General features: G+C 33.9%; 5 protein-coding genes across 5 annotated transcripts; 2 read left to right on the forward strand and 3 right to left on the reverse strand.

Annotated features, from left to right (window-relative positions):
- Positions 1-151: 151 nt before the first annotated feature.
- On the reverse strand, positions 152-3,477 carry Bm2543 (Uncharacterized protein; the record flags this gene model as incomplete). Its single annotated transcript, XM_043080342.1, has 11 exons — positions 152-344; positions 496-682; positions 970-1,126; positions 1,466-1,582; positions 1,756-1,855; positions 1,927-1,993; positions 2,329-2,413; positions 2,629-2,739; positions 2,886-2,975; positions 3,039-3,106; positions 3,354-3,477. 11 exons carry the CDS (start codon positions 3,475-3,477, stop codon positions 152-154), a joined length of 1,299 nt encoding a protein of 432 aa, XP_042936276.1.
- A 358-nt stretch (positions 3,478-3,835) lies between these two features.
- On the forward strand, positions 3,836-10,026 carry Bma-apb-3 (Uncharacterized protein; the record flags this gene model as incomplete). Its single annotated transcript, XM_043080343.1, has 16 exons — positions 3,836-3,912; positions 4,019-4,097; positions 4,330-4,404; positions 4,498-4,593; positions 4,689-4,817; positions 4,914-5,102; positions 5,290-5,634; positions 6,236-6,370; positions 6,516-6,679; positions 6,900-7,020; positions 7,327-7,627; positions 8,033-8,277; positions 8,441-8,562; positions 8,694-8,952; positions 9,335-9,664; positions 9,877-10,026. 16 exons carry the CDS (start codon positions 3,836-3,838, stop codon positions 10,024-10,026), a joined length of 2,817 nt encoding a protein of 938 aa, XP_042936277.1.
- A 2,248-nt stretch (positions 10,027-12,274) lies between these two features.
- Bm6741 (Uncharacterized protein) lies at positions 12,275-13,340 on the reverse strand (the record flags this gene model as incomplete). Its single annotated transcript, XM_001901113.2, has 2 exons — positions 12,275-12,547; positions 12,834-13,340. 2 exons carry the CDS (start codon positions 13,338-13,340, stop codon positions 12,275-12,277), a joined length of 780 nt encoding a protein of 259 aa, XP_001901148.2.
- A 24-nt stretch (positions 13,341-13,364) lies between these two features.
- Bm3677 (Uncharacterized protein) lies at positions 13,365-16,041 on the reverse strand (the record flags this gene model as incomplete). Its single annotated transcript, XM_043080344.1, has 3 exons — positions 13,365-13,403; positions 14,488-14,771; positions 15,924-16,041. 3 exons carry the CDS (start codon positions 16,039-16,041, stop codon positions 13,365-13,367), a joined length of 441 nt encoding a protein of 146 aa, XP_042936278.1.
- A 547-nt stretch (positions 16,042-16,588) lies between these two features.
- Bma-mus-101 (Uncharacterized protein) lies at positions 16,589-27,665 on the forward strand (the record flags this gene model as incomplete). The annotated part of the gene is made up of 29 exons (XM_043080345.1): positions 16,589-16,744; positions 17,212-17,351; positions 17,518-17,650; positions 17,827-17,940; positions 18,131-18,271; positions 18,462-18,680; positions 18,806-18,959; positions 19,675-19,738; positions 20,028-20,127; positions 20,348-20,509; positions 20,878-21,096; positions 21,369-21,579; positions 21,759-21,880; positions 22,328-22,500; positions 22,771-22,915; positions 23,012-23,326; positions 23,543-23,680; positions 23,954-24,067; positions 24,344-24,465; positions 24,562-24,649; positions 24,728-24,843; positions 25,047-25,086; positions 25,334-25,401; positions 25,687-25,774; positions 25,975-26,169; positions 26,721-26,837; positions 27,069-27,181; positions 27,257-27,326; positions 27,507-27,665. 29 exons carry the CDS (start codon positions 16,589-16,591, stop codon positions 27,663-27,665), a joined length of 3,996 nt encoding a protein of 1,331 aa, XP_042936279.1.
- Positions 27,666-27,691: the final 26 nt, after the last annotated feature.

Genomic DNA, 27,691 nt, shown 5'->3' on the forward strand with positions numbered 1-27,691 from the left:
AATGCAATAGCAAATTTGCATTTTAACAGTACATAACAAAACCATTTACAATATAATTGTTCTTATAAAAGAATTTATATGAACATCCGAAATTGCACAGCTGTGTATAGGTTTCGCCCAAAAATTCATATTGCGATATGAAATTTCGCCATCACAACATTTGTGCCACGCGATAATCGAAGCTATAGCACAATGATTGTAATGGTTGAGAATGACACTCCTTCGTTCTTTCCATATGAAATACAGGTCTTGGATTGGTTAGCCAAACCGAATAACATAAAGCTGATAGTACACTACCCAGATTGCACAAAAACTCATTCTTCCTCTGTTGGTAACCACAAATTCTGAAAAATGATATGAAGAAAAAATATGTGCTTATTACAGTTATCAATGAAATGGTAAATATTTAGTTTTAACATGAACTGATTGAAGTGTTTATATTATTCAAATTTCTCATACCAAAAACCTACTAATGTTGTGCAAGCAGTAGCTAACATAAAGAATCGTGGATTGAATAATATTTTATGAATAAGAGGAGAATGTCCTGAGGCAAGCTTTGCAACTCTTTGGCCGGTTGTAACAGACCATGATACTATACTGCTATCTGTGGAGCCACTGAATACATATTGTGCGTCAGCACAGAATGTTGCATCCAGTTCAATGCCTTTACTATTCTCGTGACCTGAAAAGTTTCTAGAAAAATATGTAGTCCTCCATACAATGTTTGTGCCGCAAATTATGAAATTAAAGTTGTAATATTTGGTGCTTTGAAGTTTAGGCAAGTTCGAAAGTAGTGTCAAGCAGTGCATAATTAAACGATCGAAATAAACCGAAGTTCCGACACCCACTTTATGTAATGTTTGAGGAAAAAAGATTCTATCCACACTGCACGACTATTCAAAGCTTTTCTCCAACATACAAAATAATTTGATTTTGAACGTTGACTGTTGTCAAAAGCACTTAACAGACCTCTTAGAACGTGAATTAATGTTCCTTTAAAGGAATCAATAAGAGTAACCGAAGAGCCATTCGTTGTGATCATAATCATTTTACCATCAGGAGAAAACTTCAAACCTGTCCAGTCTTCTTTTGCTTCATTTTCCACCTTAAAAGTCGTAAACGGTCCCTGGAAAAAGTGCAATGAAATACTTCATATAATGCCGCTTTTTAACCAAGAAGATCAACGGAAAAATCTCACAGTAATACAAAGTCTTAGTGACGCCTACTCAGCGATACAATGTGTCACTGAAGTGCTTGGGGTTTCAAGAAAAAGGAAAAATACATTCGCAGGGAACATAGTGACAAAAGCGATATAAGTTCATTCATAATAATACAGATAAAACATTTCTGCGGGCAACTATTTCAGAATACGCATTCAAGTATGAAAAGTAGATGGAATGTCAGTAAACCACTGCATATAGCCTTTCTGTTCTTCAGGAAAGATTGACAAGAAATTCAACCTTACTTTATCAAATGACCGCAGATCATACAATTTGATTGTATCAGAATTGATCCCTGCTGCAAATATCAAACCTTCCGGGTCAAAAGCGGCGACAGGTCTTGAAGGTACGTGCATCAACCCCTAAAGCAATTTAAAAAATATAAGATGCAAGGGAAATCATCAATTCTGCCCAGTTATAGCAGCAATTCATTCTGGGGTATTACAAAAGTTTTTAGTTTTTAAGAAGTTGAATGACAATTAGAAAATCATTAGAATGGCAATATCAAAGAAATCAAAACAAATATGAAGCATACCTGACAACTTTGTATTCGTAAATCCCATAAACGAATTGTTTTATCCAAAGAACCAGAGAGAAACATATCGTCTAGCGGAGACATACATAATGTCACTACCCTGATAGAATAGAAGTGAAAATGATTTCTATAATTAAAAAAACATATAAACAAATGAAAAAGAAAACTTACTTCTTTTGATGGCCAGGAAAATACCTGATGTACTTGTTATCATGTAATGATAGGTATCGAATAACATCTAAAAAACACAATGAGAAATTAAACGACTTTGATGTCTAAAATTTATTTGGATTAACTGTTTATTTATATAGAAGTATTCAGTAATGTTGATCAAAGAGATGAGTATGAAATTTTTACGCTTTATAATTATAAATGCTGTTAAGTTTTCTGGATTACGACAGAGTGTCATAGGACTTTTCTTAACTGCGTAGGGTTAAGCTATATGGATCAAAATGATTTAAGGATGTTTATTATTTCAATGAATGATTGACTGCTTCCACTCAAATACTTTCTTAGAAGAGGTTAAAAATTATGAAGGAACAAACCATTGACATTTACTACAGTTAAACTGACCATCAACTTTTGTGGAACAGTGTATAGCGTTTGATGTATTGTGTGCGAATTGTATCAAATCTACACCATATTTCTTACTGTTTACCTAAAGATTCACATTCCATCCAAAGTTGAAGATGAGGTTTAAAAAGAACAAACAGTTGCATAAAAAATAATTATTAGTCATTCAATCTTACATCTTATCATGTTCCACTTGAAACTCCGCAAAGCTAATGTTCCAAATTTTCGGTATAGAGCTTCAAGGAAGAAGACCAGTCATCTACATAATTTGCATAAGGTTAACATTTCAAATAATATTACCGATCGACTTTTCTGTCCACTAACACAATCATACATAATAATTGAGTCGTCATCGGAAGATGAAATCATTTGTAAACCATCCGCACTGAAATCCAAACTGTTGATTGGGGCCTGAAGCACTATCACAATTAATCAGACATATAGTTTTTAACTTGTCGAAATTAAGAACATGACCTGAATAGATGAATGAAAGTTTTGCATACTTTAACTATCCAATATATATTACGCAATTACTGTTTTGATTTTATATTGCAAACCTGATTATCGCTGAAACTTTTCGCAGGTCTCATACTCGCAACAGTCCTGTCACTAGCTTTCATTTTGTTCACCTTATTGATTAATATAATCTGAAACATCATCAATTCCAATTATGTCATCAAAATAATTCCCTTACATAATCGCATTCATACCTCAGAATGAAAGAGAGAAATGAATATGCAAGTATTTATAAATTCCGCACTTTGCTCATCATCGATATCTAAAATATTTCAAGATGTGATTTACATTATGCCATTTTTCCGGTTTATCATGGCACTTCATTTGCTATTAATCGGAAAGCATTTCCTTCCAACCCAAACTTCCGTTGCTTCAATCCACGTCTCACAAGTGGCCAGCCATATCAATCCGACTTTGTCCATGACTCGTAATGAAAACAGTGACTCCCGAACTTCGTGAGGAACAGAGAGAGGAAGGAGGAAAAGGGCGATGTATCGAGCAGAACTGACTGTGACAGTTGTTTTTAGCTGAACGTGATGCACCAACAGTTTCTGGCATGCTAGACTGTCTGGTAGAGTGGTAAATGTTGTCGAGACTAGGAAGTCCATCCTCAGATCGGTCTATTTCAGCCATCGCAGTAGTCCAGCAGCAGCATTATTCCATTGAGTTGTTATCTGTTGTCAGTCATTTTAAGTCATGGACATTCCATTGGATTTGTGTTACCATTGTAATCTATTCCTTCGAATAATGGCTTCGTGTAAAAATGCCGAATTAACACCGGGTTTACTAAATTTCATAGTAAAGGAGGTCATAGTAAACAAGATCTTTCAGCTATAATACGCAGATTTATCCGAAGAGTTAATTTTCTGTTCACTTGCTTCTCATGAATTGCTTATTATTTTCAGCCATGATAGTCCGAAGCGGAATGTATTTCGGACCATTGATAGGTGATATCATTTAGGCTGTGGAACTATTATTATATTTAAGGAAGATGGGAAGTTTTGGTGAAGGATTAACAAGTCCGGAGGTGGAAATTGTTGAAGGAGGAGTTATCGTAGATAGTAAAACGTTAGTTCTTTAATGTTTGAAACAAATAGCAATTCAGAGTTTGATCTAGTTTAAAGAAGGAAAATAACTGATCCATTATGGAATAGTAGCTAATTAATAATTCCAGACGTTTTGCCGATCTGAAAGCAATGTTAGACAGTTCGAAGGATAATTTGAAGATGGATGCTATGAAACGAATCATAAATGTAAGCTTGTATAATGAAAAGCTGTAATTTGAGGAGTGATGAATTTTTAGTATTTGTTAAATTTTTTATTTCAGCATAAAATGCACATGCTAATATAATCAGATAAGGTCTTAATGTATATTTCTCCTTCTATAGGGTAAAAGAAAACAGTTAAAGTTAAATATTAAGCCGAAAGATTAGTTTTTGTAATCATGAAAGTTATATTTGATTGAATGAGGTGTTTATTGTTAAGCTGGTAGCGAAAGGGCGTGATGTGTCAGAACTTTTTCCCGCGGTTGTTAAGAATGTTGCTGCTAAAAATCTTGAGGTTTGTTGAATTTGAATATAAATTTGGTTATAAATATGTTTCTTAAATTGCGTGAAATCTGCATGTTGTTTGGATAAGTCGAAATTCTTACAGCTAAAGAAATTGGTTTTCGTTTATCTAGTGAGATACGCCGAAGAGCAGCAAGATTTAGCACTTCTTTCAATCAGCACTTTTCAACGCGCCTTAAAAGTAAGTTTAAACTTTGGGAAATGAATATCTTCAGAATATACTGGATAACTTCGAAATCATGGACACTTCATTCTATTAATTTTGTTTCCTTTCAGGATCCTAATCAACTTATTCGGGCAAGCGCCCTACGTGTTCTATCGAGCATCCGAGTACCTATGATTGCTCCAGTAATGTTGTTGGCTATACGTGAATCAGTTCGTGACATGTCTGCTTATGTTCGAAAAGTTAGAAATTTTAACACGACTTTTTTGCAAAGCATTTCTCTTCTTCTGAGTACCTCTCATTTTAATTTTGTTAGTCGCTCTTTCCAATTGTTTTAGGTAGCTGCGCATGCAATACCGAAATTGTATTCACTTGAAGAAAATTTACAACCGGAACTGATCGAGTGTATTGATTATCTTCTCGGTGATAAGCGTACTCTTGTACTCGGTAGTGCGGTATATGCTTTTGAGGAAACTTGTCCAGATCGATTTGACTTACTTCATAGACATTACCGGACTTTGTGTAAGGTACTTTTCCCATGACTTGAAGAATGCAGGGAATACATCAAGTGAAATTTATTTCATTTTATCACTTGTTCGTGAAAGATTAAGGTAACATAAATACCGTTTAACGATCATGAACATCCTGAATTTATTGTCCTGTGAAGGGCATTCAACTTCTATATGTGAAGTTTATTTCATGAATAAAATTTAGGCTATAGTAGATGTAGATGAATGGGGACAAGTGGTGATGATTGGATTGTTAACTCGTTATGCACGCAGTCACTTTGTTGCGCCAACAGAAGTAGTTGATCCAGATCTTACACTTTTGCTTTCATCGTGTCGTCCATTGCTACAAAGCCGAAACTATGCTGTAGTTATGGCTGTCGCTCAGTTATTTTATCACTGCGCGCCATCTTCACAACTATCAATTATCTCACGCGCGCTCGTCCGGCTATTACGTGGCCCGCGTGAAGTACAGAGTGTTGTACTTGTTAACATAGCAACAATTTGCGCAACCAGTCCGGTACTTGGACGACTTGATTTTGCTATAAGCAATGTACGATTAACAAAAATATTTGTGTAGAAATGTACATGCAAGACAGGTGATATATGTCAGGTAGCACGGACAATTTTTTTGGTTTTTCTAAATCCTCCTTTTTCCGCTTCAATTTTTGTTTCACGCTTGGTATGCCTTCAACTTTTCTTCTTTTATAGTTTGCTTTTAAATTTCTACGAGGTTCCATTATTTTGACTTCAAAATTCTTGCGCCATTTTTAGAAACGTTCTCAATTCGGGAAATTTAGTTTTTTTTTTTTTTTTATACCAAATTGTCTCGTACTAGAATTTTGAGGACAAGTAATAAACTGCATACTCTACATGCTATAAGGCGTTATGTTCATGTCACTATGATTTAAGGGCTAAAGTTAGCCACTTATTTCGCTCACATATGGAATACTTAAGGATCTAGCCGACCACATTCCGTATAGGAAGATCTTCATTATGAAATAATTTCTGATTATAAATAAATTAAATTTACTGCTTAAAACATGTAGCAAATTAATGTTAGTTTCAAGTTTTTTTTTGAAATTTCTTTCCCAATCCTAAATGCATTTCTTTTTTTCGTGTTACAGTTAACTACTTGTTTCACTTCCTTGCAGAATATGTTCGAATCATTTCTGAAAAGCTTTTTCATACGCCCAGCAGAACCGAAGCATATCAAATTGTTGAAGCTACAAGTGTTGACATCATTGGTTTCAGAAACAAATGTGCAGCTGGTTCTTCGTGAATTACAGGTATAAAATGGTTTTTACAATTTTTTTTGAATCTCCAGTCCATTCTTGAGAGTAACGCTCTATAAGATAATGAATGATACCCACTGATATTTAAAATTATCCAGATTTAGTACCTAAATATATTTTTACTTGCCTGAAGTTTTAGACTTACGTTGGCATAACAGAAATAGCAGATGCTGCGGTAGAAGCAATAGGACAGTGTGCTATTCGTGTTAGTTCTGTTGCTGATTCGTGTCTCTCTGGACTGGTATCCCTAATTGCTTCATCAAACGAGAATGTTGTTTCCGCTTCTGTCGTTGTTTTGAAAAGGTCTTTCATTTTTTATTCATTACTGATAACAGGCCAATCTAAAAATGTAACTTATGTTCTGTTGGAAGGAAATCTCTGTGTGACAAAAACTCTAAAATTTCTGCAGGACAATTGAAGAAATTACTGCTGAGTAAAAACTAGTGGTACATGATTATTTCAATTAAAGTACGAATGCTTTTTTCATTACATTTCCATATAGTTTAAATTAAAGTTTTTGCAGACTACTACACACGAATCCGCCTTTACAGTTACTTACACGTGTACTTCATCTTATTAATTCTGTCAAAACACCACAAGCTCGGGCATGTGTGATTTGGCTTGTTGCTACACATGTTGATAAAGTAAGTGCATCCAGTAAAATTTCTGTGAAAACTGATTTGATAATTCCTTTAGCTTTATAATTTTGAGTGAATTTAAATTAGATATATATTAGAAATGGACGTAAAACTACACATCTGGAAATATGTAAGATTAATAGAACTTCCACTTTACTAGCGCATAGTAGTTAAGACCTTGTTGATCGGATTAACAAGGGGCTTTCGTCCACTGCAACACTTTTAGCATGTAAGCTCTTTGACATCCTTCAAAAAAACACGCCGAACATATACTAAAGTTCAGATTTCGAAAAAGTTTGTTGCCTTTTCTAGGTTCCAACTCTAGCACCAGATGTCTTACGCAAAATGGTCAAAAGTTTTACACATGAAGATGAGATGGTGAAGTTACAAACAGTAAACTTGGCAGCAAAACTGTGGTTTACAAATCATCAGAAATGTGAATTACTAGTGCGCCATGTAATGCAGTTGGCTCGATTCGACCAAAGTTACGATGTTCGGGACAGATGTCGATTTTTACGAAATCTGCTGTTCAGCAATAATAAATTATCTAAATTTGCTAGTGAAATATTTATTACCGAGAAACCATCGCCAACTACACAGAGCACTTTCAAAGGCTAGATTAAGTTTTAAATAAATTTATAATCTTAAGTTGAAGTTTTTTCATGGGTAGTGGAAAAATCTTGAAAATGGAGTAGTAGTGTAGTTCATAGTTCACAAATTTCCTTGTATTTAAAAATCGAAAGATATCTAGACTAATCATGTAGTTATTTATAACATATAAACTTTGGCAGAGTAGAGAACTTTCATTAGACGTTTTGTTGCGGTTCGGTAAAGAATATTTATTGTTTATAGAAGTGAGTCTCATTTTGAATATTATCCCTGTTTTGATTCGTATGTTTCTTCAAACACTAAAAAGAGGTGAGGAGGAGGAAGGAAGGTCCTCTGTTAAAATGGTAAAAGGAAGAGAAGGAGATAATATTCCTTTTGTTTATTCATATAATTTTGGATACAATTCTAGACCGCGAGCAATTCCAGTTAGGGAGTCTATCACACTTCCTCAACCAGCGTTGTAGGAGATATCGCGACTTACCACAGTTTCCGCAAATTGCACCTGATCCATCCATGCGAAATACAAATCAACTGGAAGAAATTAATAATGATATGCGAGTTATTGATGAAATCGAAAACGATGAAAGTGAAGAGGACGATTTTTATTCGGATGATGAAGAACAGAGTGAAGAAGAAGAAAGTGATGAGTATGAGGTATATAGTTGTTTACCACATGGAAGGAGTTGAAAAAGAAGGAAATATAGGATGAACATGGATTTAGGGTAGTGTAACTTTAATTTGAATTGCTTGTAGACATCGATAAATAATTACAATTTGTGATTGTTGGGATGGTAGATTTGAATCGAAAAATTTTCAGGACGAAGATGAAAGTGATAGGGAGAAAAATAAAATCGAAGATAACGAAGAAGACAGAGAGGATGGTAAAAGTAATAAAAGCAAAGAAGATCGAGTTCTTACAATAGCTGAGTCTGAGAAGATGTAAGTTATATAAATATGGAGTTAATATATGCGGGAAGAAATATGGAATGTGTTTTTTGCCGTGTTTATGTCCCTCATAGAGCTTAAGTTTTATTCAGCTTAACTTCACTGACAAATTTTGCATTTTTCAGATCTGGAAATCTTGATCTATTGCTCGATTTAAATTTTGAGCTAGCACCGATTCTTGCTGACAACTCTGTCGTAGGACCGAAACTGGTGAACACATCGTTTATGCCACTCATGAATCATACAGTCTGGCCTACTGGGATTAGTATTGATACTTGTTTTCCGCGTGAGACATCACCAATTTTGTCGTCAATGTGTGCAGTTTTATTTAGGTTCACAAACAATTTGGAGACTGAATCTGCTGAAATTACAGTATCTCCGAAGGTTAGTTCGATATTTATTTAGAATAATATTTGTTTTTTCCTCAGAAGTTTCTATCAGTTACTTTACATTTCTGAGTTACTTTACATTTCGAACTTTAAATTCGTTTCTGATAATTTCAATTATAATATGTCCTGAATACTTAAAACTTGTGGAATGTGATAGCAGGGAGTGGTTCAGCTCATTTAACACTCATGATACAACTTCATGCAGGTTCCACATAAAAGCCCGTTATTACGTAGTAGTAATTTATCCTTTCACCATTAATTTTTCGGAAAATTCCATTATCAAACATTTTTTGGTCCTTGTAATCAAATTTACGAGTTTGGATCTTCTTTCTTTCCGGTTATCCTTTTTCTTGAATAATTTACGAAATATTTTTCAGATCTTGGGTCAAGTGTCAACTAGTGACCAAATTAAGGTAGACAGATTATCACCTGGTGAAAATGTAATTAAGAAAGTCTACATTGACTTTGGTGATAGCAAACGAGCATCTGAATGGGTTATCAGCGCGCGAGATGCCAACGAAGTAACAATCACTATTGAAGCTCCAATGGGCGAACAAATTGAACCGATAATTATGACGGAAGAACAGTTTATAAATGGAGTTTTACGTTTAAGTGGAATGAACGAACACTGCGGAAATCTGAAAGAGCCTTTGAGACCGGAAGAGTTATATACTGTTGCAAATTGCACCAATGTCAACGGTTCCGAGGTTCGTTTTTCAAAATTAAAATAGATACGAAATTGCTTGAAGTCCTGAATATTTAGACTAGGTTAGCTAGCAGCGCAGTGTGCTACCTTACTTTTCTGTTCGATATTTTTTGAATGGTGATTTTCTTCAGTTACAAACGTTTTCTTACAGTCTAAACGTTTTCTTTACAGTCGTTTTCTTACAGTTCTTAATTACTTTAAAACTTGCTCTAGACTCATTTCTGTGCGCAGACGCTATCCAAAAAACAACAGGTATTAATTGCTTTGGAATCAAAACAAGTCCATGTACACTGCGAAAATATTGTGCTTGGCTCATTACTTTGCACTGATATTGTCAAGAAATCTTTGGAGCTGAATTCTTGAGAAATAAATGTTACTGATTTTTTTACTTTTATTTACTCAAACAATTGTCCTTCCTTTTATAAGTGGGAGACGGGAACAGAGTTTTACCATGAGCCAGATAACTACACAGTTACTTTTGCGAAAAGCTGTTTTCATGGAGAAGGTAATTTGCATGCAGCGTGAAAGAATATTCATATTATTAGACATTTTTATATCTTTTCGATTAGCAAAACCTCTTTAGAAATAGCTTAGTGGTAGAGTTATATTATCATTTGTAATATTGTTATCAGTTTAAGATTGTCCGTTTTATGCTTCATACTATAACTGCAAGGTAAGCATTAAGCAAATAAAGCACTCAACTTCGCAGTAACACTTCATTCCTCAAAATTCTAGGTTTACACTGTGGTCGCCTGAATTAAATGAAACTATAGCTAAGTGGACGGCCTTAGAAAATAGTCTGGAAAGAAGATTGCTGAGTTTAACTCTAATCTGACTTTGTAACAAATCATGGGAGGTATGGCATATGGTTTTTTATCTATATATATATATACAAATACAGCACTGAAATGCCACTTTCATTAATATATTAAATTAAGCCACTAACCCAAGCTAGCTTGGATATGATGGAAACCTCTCGTAGAGTAAAAGGGTAAAAGCTCATTTGATCTTGATTTCCAGTAGAAATATAAACTACGAAAACATGACATATTGATCCTTTTCAATTTCTTAGGAAGGGGTGTCAGAAAAGTTGTTACAGAAATGAATAAAACGAGCCTGTCACATAGCGATATTTCGGTGTCCACTGTCCCTATCAAAAAATAAAATTACAAACAAAATTCACCAAATGTTGGATTATCCATCCACCACTAAGGAGGAATATGGGCTATTTTATATCATACTGAAATAGGTTAGTTTTGTTATTTAAAAAAACAGTGGAAGAAAAGTGCCGAATTATAAAATGCCTGATTATTCAAGTCCTTTCCAGTCTTTTCAAGAGAGTAATGCAAATAATACTTCCGTAACAGTTGCCACGGTAATAATTCTGTATAAGAGGAACTGCAGGTGCAGACATTTGGTTCATGTGCTTGGCCAAGAGATTAGTGGTGCGAAGCCTCTAAGTCAGAGTCTCACCCAAAAAAAAGTAGCGATAAATCTGCTACATAAATCTCGTCATTACGTAACTATGGCCGCATTGTGTCGTTATTAGAGCTAATATTTCGTTATATACCCGAGCTGCTTAATGAAATGGTTAAATTATAAAAACCGGGTTGCTCTGTTTGCACTGCTACTATGATTTGTTAAGGCTTATTCTCTGACTAGATGATTTTCCCCTTTTGCTAGGAAACGGTTTGCAGCAGCAATAATATCCTTAAATGAATTCTTAGGCATTCCTCACATATTATTGAGTTCCTTCTCTGGTCTTAAGAATTTCTATTGTACACTAGAGAAGACACGTATATACATCGCGAGATTTTCGAGAATTTTTATCACACAAAAGGAGGGTTTGAAAATATATTCTTGCAGAAACCTAGAATTTAAGTACTTTCTTCCACCACTATATATTACATCTGTCTGCACTACTTACTGTCCTAAGTGATCACGAACTAATTCATGTCTGGTTCATTACCAAATCTTCCTTTTTCATTTATAAAAATGTCTTTTATATATGGGCGCAAAATCGTTTAGGAGCATATAAATGTTAGAGGAAAGGGAGATCTGATAGCGTGTGTGACACACAATTAGGTATGAAAAATTGATATATGAGTTACAAATTATTAACAGAACAATTCAAAAAGTGCGTGAAAGATTCTGTGTGAAAAATAACATTTCATATACACTCATTCACTTTCATAAACTCCAGAAGCACCGAGAAAAAAAAGCAAGACAAAAATTACATTTCAAATTGAAAAATTTTCAATTACTATTATTTTGTCAGTTAATCTATGTATTCGTGAAATGTATTTTCAGGAATTTCAAATATCTTAAGAGTACTATAATTTTAGTTCCATTCGATAGAAAAATATTCTCAAACTTTTGTTATTAGAATTCAAAAAACTTCCCTTTTCCTCACCTACCGAGTCATTTCGAGTCAATAAAGCAATCTCAACAATTTCCTCGTAATTTTAAAAAGAAATAGATTTACTCAAAACCATAAAGAACCATCACCATGAAAAGATATCGACAATTCATTAACATAATAAAAAGGCACCATCTTTGCTCATCAGTTAAAATAAAATTAGTGCATAGACTTTCGAAAGCACGAGAAACATCAACAGTGAAGATGCGATTTCTTCTTAAGTACAGGATATCTTGGTTGTGCATGTATCCTCTTCAGTGTATTAATAAGAACATAACGGCTGAACAGCATATATAGACAGCGAAACCACACCAACTGAGAACGATGTGCCCACATAGCTCGCCAGGCAGTGATGTACAATAGCGGTGAAGAGATATACAGAAATGTAGAGTGGAAGGAACTGATCAGAGCATCCAAAAGTATCACATACTTCCTCCAGAACGATACACTTTCCAATACAAAAATCTAGAAAAAACATTGTCAAATAGCGATATTTTTTTATTACCTTACCATTATTTGGAATGGATAACCAACGAAATGTGTTCTCTTGCAAAAAAAGGTTTAAATCATTCCGTTTAAGTAAGATAATTTTTTTCCCGAATAGTAATAGTGAATGCTAACATAATTCCTTCTTCACTTTAAGTACTCTCAAGTATTTTTAGAATTCCAGTTGATATGGATTTATCATGTTTTATTTAGATTGTATCTGCTCCAATAAACCGCCATTTGATTCCAAGAATAAAAGGATTACCTGTACTCCAGCTGGAATCAAACCATTTGTATAAAGATACTGCAGCGCTCGAAAGCATCCAATATGATTAGGATGAGCACTAACACCACCTTCATCAAAGGTAATTACTAAGTCCACATCCAGCATTTGCATATGTCTCAAGATGACCTTGGCCAACTCTTCTTTAGACCACTGGATGAATCCATCTTGGAAATTATCATAGTTTAGAATAGTCAGATTATCAAGTGATAATCCATGAACAATGAAAGCGCTAGCCAACTCGTATTTACGTTTTACACCCAGACCATTGGAATTACCCGTAGAAATGCAAAGCATATAAATATTTGATCCAGAAAGTCGCAAGCCATGAAGAGTCGGAGTAAAAAACATCGTTTCATCGTCAGGATGAGCAATAACTAGCAATGCCCGCTGACATCTTGGTAAACTCCGTCGTTTTGCGCGATCAAATAAGAGCGAAAGCAGTAATAAAACTGTAAGAATGCAGAAACCAAAAAATGCAAGGATCATTCGAGTGGTGGGATTCGAAGATCTTTAATTTTCTTCCGTGGAATTATTTGCCGTTTCGAGAATCTGAAATGAAAAAAAAAAATTGACTTAAATCAAAGATTTCCACGGGGGTTTGACCGAAGAACACTTTATCGTAATGATGAATGATAACAGCTGCTTAATATCGAAACAAGACGTAGTACATTCCAAAATCTTAACAAGCTAAGGAAAAGCAATCTGTTAATCAGTTAAAACCAGATGATCTTAAACGCCAGTAACCTAATTATATGCTAACTATAGACGGATGTGTCACAAACTTCATACAGGATGTCTCAGTGTTTGGCAATGTGCCATCGTGGAAGTGTTTAACGGATACAGAAATCTAAATATCAGTTATCTGCATAATGCATTGCACAAACTTATAAGTGGAATTTGGCCAACAGAAATAAAGTGAAAAAGTTTTCCAAGTAGCTTCGCTGCTATTATATAACCAGATGGGGAGTTTGTAATGTGGCATGATTTGAAAAAGATAAGCGGTTGTGGGCATCTAGATTAAAATTTGGATTCTAATTCGAAAAACTGCGTATATCTGGATACAAATTTCTCCAGTCGTACTTCCAGAAAAGAAATAAATGACAACACTAAAAAAAATTTTGGGAGATCTAAATGTTTGTAAAACCGATATTCAATACTACTGCATTTCTCAGAAATAGAAAAAAGAAAGCATTACTACCAACTTCTAGATCTACTCAGACTCAACTATATTCTCTTTCATCATCATGATCGGGTGTAATCATGGCAAAATGATGACAATACTAAAAGAAAGGTGAATAAGATCTGCGCTTCAGTGACACAAAAACCATTAAGGACCGAAAACGTAACTCAACCACAGAACATGCTACGCATAGGAGGTTGTAACCTGGTTGACATGCTTTTATCTCCTTGTATCCTTCCTGCGTCTTTTTTCCTAGTCCCTTTTTCTCTAACTACCTAACTGATTTTTATTTATTTGCAATGGAAAAAGTGTCTGCCTTCTTCATCGTAAAAATGGTATGGGATTTGGGATTACAAAAGCCTTGTTCAACATATTTGACGAGTAGTACAAAAATCTGGCATTAACAAGTTAGTAATAATAACAATTAAATATTATTCCGGAAAACCGAAATACCTCAGAAAACGTAGTAACACTTTCTCCTCTGTTAATACGGAAACGGTTGCCACACAAACTGACCATCTTGTGGCCAAACTGTTGCGGGGAATCAACTTGGAGTGCTGCGGATACAGATACAATAAATAAACCAACACCGGATACCGACAAAATCGTGGCGATACCGAGTGCACGTACTCCAAGTGCAAATCCACTCCGAATGTTTCTCAGTTGTTGACCTTTAGTGTGCTGGTATGAGGATCGTAAAGCACAGCCGAAAAATGATCCGAGTGCAAATGCGCTCACTGAAACAGTTTCTAATATATGGAGACAAAAAATAGTAAGTCACCATTTCCTCCCAGTAAGGCTACGAAAGCGGTTTCTGATAGGAAACAAATGAAATGAATAAATAAGTGTATATAAAATTATTAGTCTAACATCTTGATAGCAGAACAACTTATGTTCAAGCATCTCAATTAGTTACTGCAGTCATGACTGTTTGGCAGATGTTCCGTCACTGAAATAATTGAATGAAATATGACGTACTTACTTCGCGAAGAAAGATAACCGGAAATAGTTTCCCTCCTATTTTTTTTTTTTCTTTTTTGCTATTATTAAAAAAACAGAGCTAACAAACAATAACGCAGTTGATCAAAACACTTGAAAAAATGACAGATAAAATCTTGCGCGAGGACACACAAAGAAGGATATGTCACAATTCTGAGAGCCTTTTCTGCTTGCGGTTTATGAGAACAAATGCCTAATAAGAATTCTCGAACAACTGCTAAGAAAATAGATATATTACTTTCCGACTAGATCACATGAAACTTTTATCTAGTGTTAGCACAAAGCAGATGTAGATTGTGTAACTGATTAATATGATTAGCCCAAATCTCAGAGCTTCAATTAAAAAAAAATAAAAAATTGACGTTAGCAGTCGAATTAAATCGAATCCGAGACACACACACACACACACACTTATATACTAATTCTGATAAAAAATGGAGTAAAATTCAGAAATCACTTCAGGAAGAGCAAATACTTCGAATATGAAACAAAAACAAAATATGTTTTGGAGCATTTTATCCTACGGTATGACTTTACTCAACATATACTAAAAAACTACGTAATCCCTTTGCGACGCACTCAGTAATCATAGGAATGATGAACTCATAAGCAACTATATAATCATTTTGAAGATAATAATGAGGTGAAAGAAGGAAACTAGTTAACTAAAGCAACTAAAAGTCAATGAATATAAATTTTTTTAACGAAACATTAATTCCATGACAAACCACATAGTGTTGCTGTAGCTTCATATTAAACATTGCCAAACATCAGAATAAGTTACCAATCCATTTCATTAGCCTAACCATTAATCAAACTATAAACTTTTGTATCACAATGCTTCCCATTACAAGCCTTACTTAACCATCAATAAAATTAAAATAACCTACAGAGTTTAATTTTCGTTGATGTAAGGCTGAAATTCGCAAAATATGTTTCAAAATTCTTTAGAGATTTGCTCTCCGACACGCCACTAACAACAGTCACTTCTGTAACTGCATTCTCCATGCAAGGTGACGTTTTTGGAGCAAGTTTGAAGAAAGCACTCAATAACGACGCTTTTCAACCTGCAATTTCAAATAAATAAAAGGTAAAGAAATGTCTTATTAAGTGCATATCATCAAGCTGCAATTCACGCAAGTTTTTAAAAGAGTGGCATGAAGGACGCAAATGACGGGAGAATTGGTAGTTCAGCGGGAACTAGAAGTTGAATACATGACAATTTAATCAGCTTCATTAGAATATGCACGGCGTTAAAGCAAGTTTCCCCACCAGTTCTTCACACAACCTTCACCTCGAAACGAGGTCCTAAGACTTCGGAAGTAGACTTATAGCCTAGTGACACTCCTACCGTAATATGAAATACTCGCACCGTCTTCACATAATTCGAGCGCACGTTGTCCGAATTGGCGGTTCATTGGTTTTCTTAGCAGGTGGGTAAGTCCGGACGTGACGAGTGATTTGCAGTGACAGTGAGTGGCCACTTTGCTTTCCTATTGTTGCACTTAAATTCGTGAGTTGAAGGAAGTATAGTCAAATTTTGTGACTGATGAAGATGCATCCGGAAACAACGTGCAGAAAGAATCATTCGAGTGAAAATATCGAAATGATGGGAAAATACCGGCTGTGGATGCTGAAAGCTGATGTTGGTGAAGCTGTTGCCGGTTCCCCATGTTCCGATGAACTCATTCATCAGGAGAATCTTTTCCAGGTTTGTTTCAAATTCCTTGCTTCCACTGTCTCGTTCTTTACTTTTTTGATGAAATATTTGTGTAGCTTGAGAGGTAACTCCAGGCTATTTCGTTTGCATGTATAAACAGTAAGTTATCGGACAAGTGAGCGAGACAACAGTTAATTGCGACTGGTCATGACAACCAATCATAACATTATCTACTAATTTTCACCTTCATACAGGATCAGAACTATTTTATTTGATTTCACTCTTTTATTGATTCACTTTGATTATTTTTTGTTCTGTTAGCACAAATAATCACTAGGATCAGGAAGCGAGAATCTAGTACTGTTATTAAAACGATTTTCTCAAAACAGTCTCTGGTAATACAAATTACACTATTCTACAAGAATTTTTTCGCTTTAAAGAGGCTTTTTTAATTCCTTTTTTTCATGAAGTTATCTTCATGAAATACTTTATGAGACATAAATTTAATATCATTAAAGATGCTGAAGAAAAAATCACTGAATCCGAAATGGATCACAAGCAAAGATTGTTTAGAACGAAAATTCGAATGTGACGATTTCTACGTGCTGCCTATTTTCAGGGGCAAAGTGTTTAGCCGTTTGATTTCTTTGAAGTGCAGGTATTCCTCCATGAATTAGTTAATTTTCTGAGATGATTTATAGATTTTACGTTAATAAAATATTCTTAAAGCTTTAGTCATAAGGCCTTGAATTTTTTGTAATGTTTAAAACTGACAGCATCCATGAAATTTTTTCATCTTATAGAATAATAATTAAACAAATCAGGGTATACGGAACATTAGCACTCATAACATGTCTGAAAAAAAAAGAGCGTCTTCCAAAACGGCACTCTCCTGTTTGGTCTACAACTTTGCAGGATTCCATTGTGTGCTTTAGTGGAATCGAGATGAAAATACGGGTTCACTTTCTGTTTCTGTAATTCTATTTTCTTTCCTATATGTAGTTTCTATTTTCCTTTTTGTTCATTAATGCACGTAATTATAAACTTGAAGAAAGAATTGAGTAACAGTTTTAACTAAATAACAGAATTGTTAAATGCTTCATTTTTCCAAATTCAATTTGTATGTGTTTCAGAAACATCAAATTTCGCTTGTGAAGATGATGGGTGGAACGATTTCTAAAGCTTTCACAAAAAAAGTCACCCATCTAGTTGCTGATTCTCAGGATACAAAATCTAAAAAATTTGTTGTTGGTTCATTATATTTTTCGACTCTAATTTGTTATTTTAGAAGACCAGAAATAAAAAAGAGTGTTTTTATCGTTTAGTTTCTTTCTTCGATAATTGGGTTGATTATAGACACAACCAAGTGGCAAACTAATCCCAAATATGCATTATCTTGAAGCAAAAAATTTTATGATATATTAAAATATTTTTTAGACTGCTGTAGATTATGCAGTTCCAGTGCTGTCGGTCAGCTGGATATTTACTGCATGGAAAAGTGCGAAAGCATTTAATGAAAGGAAATACACTGATGAACAATTTATCGGAGAACACAAACTCCAAATTTTCGCTAAATGTGTAAGTCCAATGTTTTTAGCTGTCGCTGGGTGATTTTATTTTATTTTGAATACAAATTCAAATACAATAATGCTTAATTATCAGTGTCAGCATAAAGTGAAAATGCAGTATAGCGCAAATACTTGAATGATATCCGATTATAATATCTGATTTACAAAAAATTGAACATATTGGACATAATCAATTTCAGGTCATAAGCTGCTCAGGTTTGGCTCCTCAAGATCGTTCAACTCTTTCACATCTTATTGGAAAAAATGGTGGTGTCTATACAGGAAATATGAAAAGAAATCATTGCACTCATTTAGTGACTGACTTAAATTCGGGTGAGAAATATAAGATTGCTCGAAAATGGGGTTGGAATCAGATCAAGATTGTTCGTTTGCGATGGATTACAAAAAGTTTGGAGAAGGTATGGTCTTGAGGAAATTGGGAAACACCAGAATTCTTTTTTCGTCTTCACATCTTTTATTGGAATTCGTTAAGGTTGTTACCAATGGCAGCCACCATTCCTATTATTTTTTAGAACAAATTTAGGGATATCGTCTTCCTGAAAGGCTCTATGAAACCAGGATCAATTCCGCAATTGAATGTAGTACTCCACGAACTTCACAATTTACGCAGTTTCAACCATTTACAAATCTAGAAATTAGTGTCATTCGTTGCTCAGCTGATCAGAAGGAAACAATGGGTAAACGCTTAGTTTTTCTATCAAGCTTCTTTTTAGTGAGAAACAATGCCATTATGAAATAACAACTATAGAAAATTTCGTTGTAATTTGGGCAGTGTTATCAGTAACATAACTCAATTGTTTTGTGAAGAAAAAAAGTTTCTCCGAGTTAATTCTAGTTTTATCTTACTCTCCATAGAACGAACTATCCTGTATATGTCATTATCATATGACTTGGTTTGGCGAGCGAGAGTTTGAGTACCATATCTATGTTTGCTGCAAATGCTTTGACAGGTGTGGTATAAGCCAGTGAATTTTTTATATGTGAGACACAGTGTATGCTGAACTAGCTCACCTTGTACTCCTAAAATTCATAGTCTTGGATAGCAACTGTTTAGTTAGAATGTCCTCTGTCTCTCTTTACAAGACTTTGTCTACGAGCTATATTTGCCCAAATTTGGAGTTAGAGTTGCTGTCCTTATCCTAGGATCGTTGTCTGAAAACTAGTGAGCCTCTCCTGCTGTGCTTTATCTGATGCTTCGATTAAGATCTGTCTATATGCAAACGTATGATCCTTTTCTGCAAACAAGCAATTCTAAAAATAGTTTGAGATATCATTATGGTTTCATTTAATGGGATGAGAGACAAAAAACTTCACATTTAAAGAGATGATAAGAGATTAAAGAGATTGTAGATTTATCGAAAGATAATGGACTACCGTCAAACGCTATTTCAGATATGCATTTAGCGAAAAGTGAAAATAGCGAGACGGAATTAAGTAAACCAATTGTCACCGAAAGGTTCTTTTCTGTTATTTGCAAGCAATTTTATCTTTATAAAGAGATGAAGATGATAAATAAAAAATAATTATTCGCAACAACTCGGATTATTTTAAGAAAGGCTGCCTTCAGATAGTCACTAATTGACTTGATATTTATTATCCCAAAATCTTTTTCAGAAAGCTCAAATCCAGTTGTAAGAGTTTTATATTGATAAGCGCGTTGCCTTGAATAGCCAAAAGATTCTTATTGGTTAATATATGAAATGTTTCAAATTTATTTGCTTCCTCTAATTTTATAATTTTTATAGTAATTTGTTAAAAGTAAAGCCATCACAACGAACGACGACGGAAGTCGATCCTATTGTTTTCTTCGACTTAGATGCTCTTCGGTTTAATGATTTCATGAGTGTAGGCTATCTTTGCATTTCTTCTTTGTGAAAGTCATTTTTGAATTTCTTAGTCTTTTTTCATATAAAATATTTGTTTTTCTGCAAAGTGGAGCATTTCAGCAGGGCTTTTCGGAATTCTTAAAAATATTTGAGAAATTTTAAATAACGTCAGTTTTTAATGAACTTTCCTCATTGCTATTTCTTTATTTTTTGAATGGTATAATCAACTTCTATTTAAGAATTGTATCATCTATTTGTGTGGAATAGAAGATGAAAATTTTAAAAAATACAAACGCCTTACCAATAAAGTTGGATCAGGTCGGCGTGACAGACTTCTGTATAATGATACAACTCATGTAGTGGTTGGTCCACAAAGACTGGACTGGAAGCTGATTAAAGAGGTCTTTTTTAGCTTTCAAGCACTTACAAATGCAGTTTATTAGATACTAGCAATGTTTGTAGTATCGAAAATTTTTACTGCGAAATCAAATGTATTATTATGAAACTTCTAGTAGGGTCATGGTAATCATTTCATAATGTGTCTGATAAACCTAGATCATTCGAAACAACATTCAGTTGGTGAAAATAGGGACATGCTTACATCTAATATCTGTGACCTTTCCAATGAAAGCCATTAATACCATATCTTTTGTCAGTGAGCTATAAATATGTTACTTTTAGTGAAAATATATTTCATAAAAAGTTTTGTTCTATATATTTTTATTTATATAAAAAATTTTCCATATATTCATAAAATTTTTATTTACAGCTCAAGGAAAAAGCACGTAGTAATGTTAAAGTAGTTACGTCTGAATGGTTGTTGGATTGTGCCAAAGCGCAAATGGTTTTGGATGAATCAAACTATTTGATTTTCAAACAAGAAAAGAGCAATTTTGAACTCTTGCAACGTAGATTCGGCGTTACGACTGTGAAAGAAGTTGGTTGTAGCGAGGAACCGAGAATGAAAACCATATTGAAAATTACTGAAGTATTTTTAGATCTTATTTAAGGATTGTAAGACTATTGATTTAGAGTTTTTTCTATTAGCTTATTTTTTTACTGCTCAGCTCTTGTCTAACTTTGAAACACGTAAAAGTATGAACATTTCTAGGTGAGGTCATTCATTAAGAATTAGTCTTTTTTTTTTTTTTTTCACGATTCAACTCAGCTTCATTCATTTCATTTATTTAGAAAAAACAATGCTTTAATTTTCATTTGCAACCGCAATGTCATAGATTTCAACGCTGATCATTATTTCAGATAGGAACTAAACTGCTAGATGAAGCAGCTAGTATGTTAAGGAATACCGAGCTGGATTCTGCAGAGGAAAATATTGAGGGAAAATCAGTAAACAATGATGATGAAGATGACAATGATGATCATCAATTGTTCACTGGGTTGTCATTTCGCATCGTTGTTAAAAACGAAAAAGTTCGAGAAAAACTATTTTTTGATATCGAAAATCACGGGGGTGATTTTTTTGTTATCTTCAATAGTTTAGCAGCTAAAATTTTATACTCAGTTTTGTTGCTATAAGTAACCGTTCATTAATGAATAAATAGAATACTGTATGAGGACAGTCATCCAAAAAAGTTTTAGTCCCACTAAGATTTCGAACATTTAAAAATCATTGTAGCTAATGATTTCTAGGTAAGGTAGAACAAAAAACAGAAATTTGGGTTGATTATGTAGTATGTGAAGTGTTCAATTTTCTTCTCAATGACAGTGCAACAAATTTCAATTGTGATAGTATTGTTTCGTCGTTTTGGCTGGTGCGTAGGTTTCAATTTTAATTAAAAATATAAGAAGCTGTTGTCTTTGTTTCTTTTTTAGTCTTAGGATTACATTGTAACATGTGCTAAGATTTAGTATGAAGAAATATGTAAAACTTGCCTTTCTCTTAAAAATGAAATGAAGTTGATACAAAAATAAAGATTAAACTTGTATTTAAGAACGATTGCACTTTACAATTTTTGGATCTTTGTTAATTTCTCTTGTGCATGTGCACAATACAAGTTTAAATGTAATCAACAAAAATATCGGAACAAAAGATTTTTAGGTTTAACTTTTGTCTTCAAATGATCTTTTGTGGTATTTGCAAAGAAAAAAAAAAGGTATTCATTGGGCTATGTTAAGTGCAGAAGTGATGATTATAATATCGAGAATACTTCTCATCGGTTTCAGTTTGTTTCGCTTCATCTTTATTTTTCGAATTATAGCAAGAATGTGTTGAAAATGGTGTAATAATGAATGCTGAAAAACATCCACTTTATCGACCCATCGAAATGTTCGAAACTTCTCAGATTTTCGATGGACACGTTGTTGGTTTGAGTAGGTTATCTGAATCTGAGAAGGATATTTTCACTGATATTCTATACAAGTTCGGGGCGGAGTAAGTTTCTTTTGATTCCAAACTTTCATATAGTTATGAACTTGAATAGATTGTTACTACCAATCAGTGCAGATGTTATTCAGCGTGATTTTATTGCACTCAGAGTTTGACATGTTTTAGTTTTTCATAATTCACTTGCCATTTATTACGATGTTCTGTTTAGTGTATTTATTGTCTAGCTTGTACAGCACATCATTTTCTCTGTAAATGACAAACATCGAATTTGTGATTCAAAATTATCGTTTTCTTTTATTTTGAGATGTTTTTCAGCGTGAGAAATCACTCGGGACAAATCCAACAGTTAAATGTGTGTACAGAAATAATAACAGGTGCTGAAACCGATTGCACTAACTCTGCACGTCGTTGGCAAATACCTGTTCTGGATCCATCTTGGATTATTGAATCTATAGTACAGGTAGTGAATTTCTGTTATGGTACTTTAAATGAAAAATTTCAACTATTTGAAACATTCAGTGGTAATGTTGGCGGAATTGTAATTTTTTGATTGTAGAATCAACTGCAACCAGTGCAGATACATTTATTCCACGACCAACCTTACAAGAATTATATGCGGAAGGATCGATTATGGATGCATACTAAGCAACAAAAACCAAGCAACGATAGATTATGTGTGCTAGATAGAATGAGCAATAATGAGCTGCTTTTCATTCGGGAAACTTTAAACAAAAACGAAAAGGCGACAAATCCACAATATTGTGGGGTGAATGTATTTCAGTCCAATTCAGTCCAGAATGCGGAAATTACGGGAAAATCTGAAGATCGATTGTTAAAAATATTAAATCAGAATACGTTTGATGAAGCAAATGTTGGTGATACTGATTTATCTTTGTGCTGCATGAGTAACGTTATCTAGTTTACGAAAATCTCCGCTGAATGGAGAAATTTTTTTTTTTTTTGAGAATAAAAACTGAGCAGTTGAAGTTAGCAAAAATCATTTCAACCGAAATTATAAGCGAAATTATGAGAAGCTATTATTTTAATATATTTGATTTTTGGTGAAAAAATGCAGCAATTTTTCTAGCAGTATGGCAAGAAAAATTCACAGGGACAAACAAGTAACAATTTGGCTGCGGTTTTAGATCTTACCGAAGCATTTAGTTATGTTAATGAAATAAATACGCAGAACACATTGTGTACTTCACCAGATAGAGAAACATGGGTAGGTCCCTCAACGTGCAGAATTTTGGTATTTTATTTGATCTTAATATAATTAACATGGTTTGTTTTGTTTGATCTAAGTTGATAAAAGCAAATAGGAAAGCAGAGAAAAATCATTATTCAGCTCTAAAGATTGTGAATAATTCAACTTAAAATTAATCAGCAAAAAAAATTTTTTTTCAATTAGAAGAATTAGATAGTTGTAAACTGATTGCTTTGGTTGTTCATTTATGCTTTCAAAAGTGAGCAGTTTGTGTGAAGTTAACAATTGCAGAATGATACAGCAGTGGACCGTGCGATTGATGAAGCACTGGTTAAAACCGCTCATGCAAACAATACCCCGTGGGCATCATCGATTAGGCGAGCTAATGATTATAATCGCATGCAGGTAAACTTCATGGGTTGCTTTATTACTATAATAATTGTAATAATTGATATATGCAAGACATGAAATGCTCCTCTGCAATTTTTCCGAGAATTCTAGATATTGAGGCGGGATAATAATAGGTCAAAGTCGTTGAGGGTGTGTACATAGCTGGTGATGCTTGTAATTTGTCCAAACTTTTTTTTTTTGATTCTGCATGACAATCTTTTCTTCCAAAAAATCTCAAATTCAATTAAATCTTTAAGTTAATTTCCTAAAAGTAATCTTATAACTTTGTAGATCAGGCTAAATAAGAGAAATGCTCAATCATTCTCACCGATTGAACCTATGGAAAGTCCTAAAAAGGCTAGAACAACAATTTTTGAAAATTGCCAACCAGTTATTTCGAAAGACGAGAAAAAGTTTGTAAAAATTTATATTTAATATGACTTTTTAAATCGGTGCGCTCTTCAAGTTGAAATCTTCAAAATATAGTTTGGATTGGACAATATTTTTAGGAGAAGAATAGCTGAAAAGTTGGCTAAACTGGCTGTACAAAGAGAGCAATATATGCGATTTATAGAGGCCGAGAAAAAAAAACAGCTCGTATGTTGATTTTATTTGTTCTAGAAAATAAAGTTAGTACTAGTCGAAGCACTACTGAACTTCGATTATCTTTTTTAGGAGCAAGAGGAGAAAGCAAAAGTACATATGGATTCAGTAAAACGATGTACTAAAAAAAGATGTGTTGAACTACCCGAGCCCGAATACTACGGATGGAGAGAAAGCAGCCCACGTCCGTACGCGCTTTTCTATTAGTACTTTTGGTGCTTTTGTTTTATCTTATCTATCAGAAAATTTTGCAGTGTTTCAAAATGTGTTCATACATATTTTGTGAAATGAGGTTTAGCATTTCAAATCATTTCTCTCACACTGTAATGGGTATCACTGACGGTAAATTGTAACTTGTTTGTGATCTCCACAATTACGATATGCTTTTTAGCATTGCTACACAGATACTCAACCCTTTCGATACTGATCTAGTAAGTTTTTTGCAAATTAAAAGTAATTTCTTTAAATCTAAGGTGTCATTTTTTTTCAAATTTTTATTTTTTGATAGCATTTTGTATTCTTTTGTTTTTGCTATCTTTTGATTAATGCATAGGTGATGACTTAACAACTTAAAAATATTAAGTAACGAAAAAGTTGATAGTACCAAAAACAGGAGCCAAATTCTTCAGTGAACTTCTTCAGATTCTTTAAGCAACAGAATTTGTTTTTTATTTTCAGGAAGAGAACGATGGAGAAGCACCTGTGCTGTCTAAAAGAGAAGAGCAGAATCAAGGAAATAAAACAGGGTAATTTGATTGATCATGAGTGATATTTATGTTTTATTTCTTTTTTTTCATCAATTGCTACTAAGATTTTAATGGATCAGTATTGAAAAAAGTTATAAAAATGTTGAAAAGGATTATTTTTGATCTGATTTTTATAATTTTTAAATCGGAAAGATGCATTATTGGTTCTTTTTTTTTATGCAGAAGGACTAATCTAGCATTTAATTTGCAGTGGTCCTTGAAAAATGTGATATCTGTCATTAAATTTCGATTTGACTCTTTTTTGAATATGTATTTGGATTTAAGCATAGTGGAGCTAGGTGGAAACGCTGCTGTAATTAAAACAATTGTCATAACCAATAAAACAATATGTTTTACTTCAACTACACGATATGTAGGTCTCATTGAATAAATCCAACATTTTATTATTATTTTTTCGTAATAGCGCTAGCAACGTAAACTAGAAGTTATAAAAATGTATGTAGTGTACAAATAAGTTCTCTTTAGGGAGTTCAGTTGCAGTTTGAACAGGAGCTTATATTCATACGTTGTTTTAGTTCTGGAAAAATCAGATCCATCATTTATCTTTTGTAGGACAGAGATGCCTTGGTGACCATGGTTCTGGAATTAGGTGGAGCAGTATGCAATGAATTCGGTGAAAAGGTAACCCATTTAGTTTGCGGTCGGATAGTGCGCAATGAAAAATTGCTTTGTTCAATTGCCAAGGGACTCTTAATTGTCGACGAGGATTATGTTATCGATTCTCATGCACAGTCAAAGTGGCTTGAGGTTAGTACTTATTAATTATTCCTTTCAACGTGGTAAGTAGTATCGATTATTCGATAAAGGATAACACTTATTGAATTGCTTTGCCTCATTAAATTTCAGCACAATGTGTTGTCAAAGGTAATGAAAAGTTGATTTTATACTGAACAGCGAATAAGAGTGTAATAATGAGAAAGCTAACAAAGCAGTTACCACTGAGAAAAGTAGAGGTCATGTGTGTCTCCTAGTGTTCCTCATCTTTTGCTTCTAGGTCCATCACTTTCTTTTTTTCCCACTACATTAATTTTGTATTTTTTTGTAATATCTTTCTTGACTCTTTGGTGATATCATCCGCTAGAAAAACTTTTATTATAATAAAGCCAAACTGCTATCTGGTCCGTTTGAGTTGAAGGACTGCGAAGTTGCTTGGTCTTGAGAACTGGTGGAATATTTTTTAATTAATGAAACTAGAAAACACTTTTTATGATGAAATGTTAAATAGTTATAAACTTGACAGTGCTTCGAAGAGTCTTGAGAACAGGAAATTACTCTTATTTTTATACACATTTTCCTAGGCCGGTAATTACGAATGGGGAAGTGCCCACTCAGTGACCAAACACGGCCTCCTTTCATCACAGCGTTTTCTTTCTTTTGCATTGGCATGCCCTCGATGGCGACAGAAGATCGAAAAGGTTCCTCAAATTTGTTTCACAAATATCAAAATCATTAGAAATGTCCAAATATAGTAGAACCAGTGTCATGCGTTTGACAAGATTCTGCTGAAGTGCTCGTAAGGAGCTTTCGTTTTCTATTACTATCAGTTTTTTCCATATTTTACTAGGACAGAAGTCTTGTGACCTTAAGGCAACAAAAAAAGCTAATGGATTATCAGAATGAATTGATGCAGTATTACTGAATTGTAGAATTCGGCTGAAAGAGCCTTCCACAATTGGAAAGCATTACTTTACTGCGGTCGTCGTCGATTTGCCGATCTTAAGCGTATCATTCGTTTCGGTGGTGGAGAAGCGTATTTAAGGTACACATTTGTTTTGATCTATCTTTGTTTCGGTTTTAGGAAAATTTTTCAGAAAATATGGTGCTTAAATTTTAGAGATGATATCTGCTCACTGGAAGGATTCACTGTTGCGCTTGTAGAAAAGTCAAGATTTTGGAATTCTCAGGTCAGCTCGGATTCATTTTGATTTTCAGTATAGAGTTTTTTCAGGTCGTGGATAGTAGAAAAATTTCAGAACACGAGAAATTTGCTTCGCACATATTGAACATCTTAAAATAATGAAATTCAGCAATGTTTAGGTTCTTGTCATCTCCAAAAAATGGACGGTGATGTGACAGCTTTTCAGGAAGTGGTGGAGCTTATCAAGAACAATATACAGTGTTTCGACATAGACTTTCTCGCTACATACTTAACACTAGAAAAAGAATATGAAGTTGAAAAACACTTCCACAAAGATTATGTGGTTGAATTAAACCGCATATCACGATGCAAGCATTCACTGTGATTGGCTTGAATATTTTTAGCATAAAA

Source organism: Brugia malayi, assembly GCF_000002995.4.
Source record: "Brugia malayi strain FR3 genome assembly, contig: Bm_v4_Chr3_scaffold_001, whole genome shotgun sequence".
NCBI lineage: Eukaryota > Metazoa > Nematoda > Chromadorea > Rhabditida > Onchocercidae > Brugia > Brugia malayi.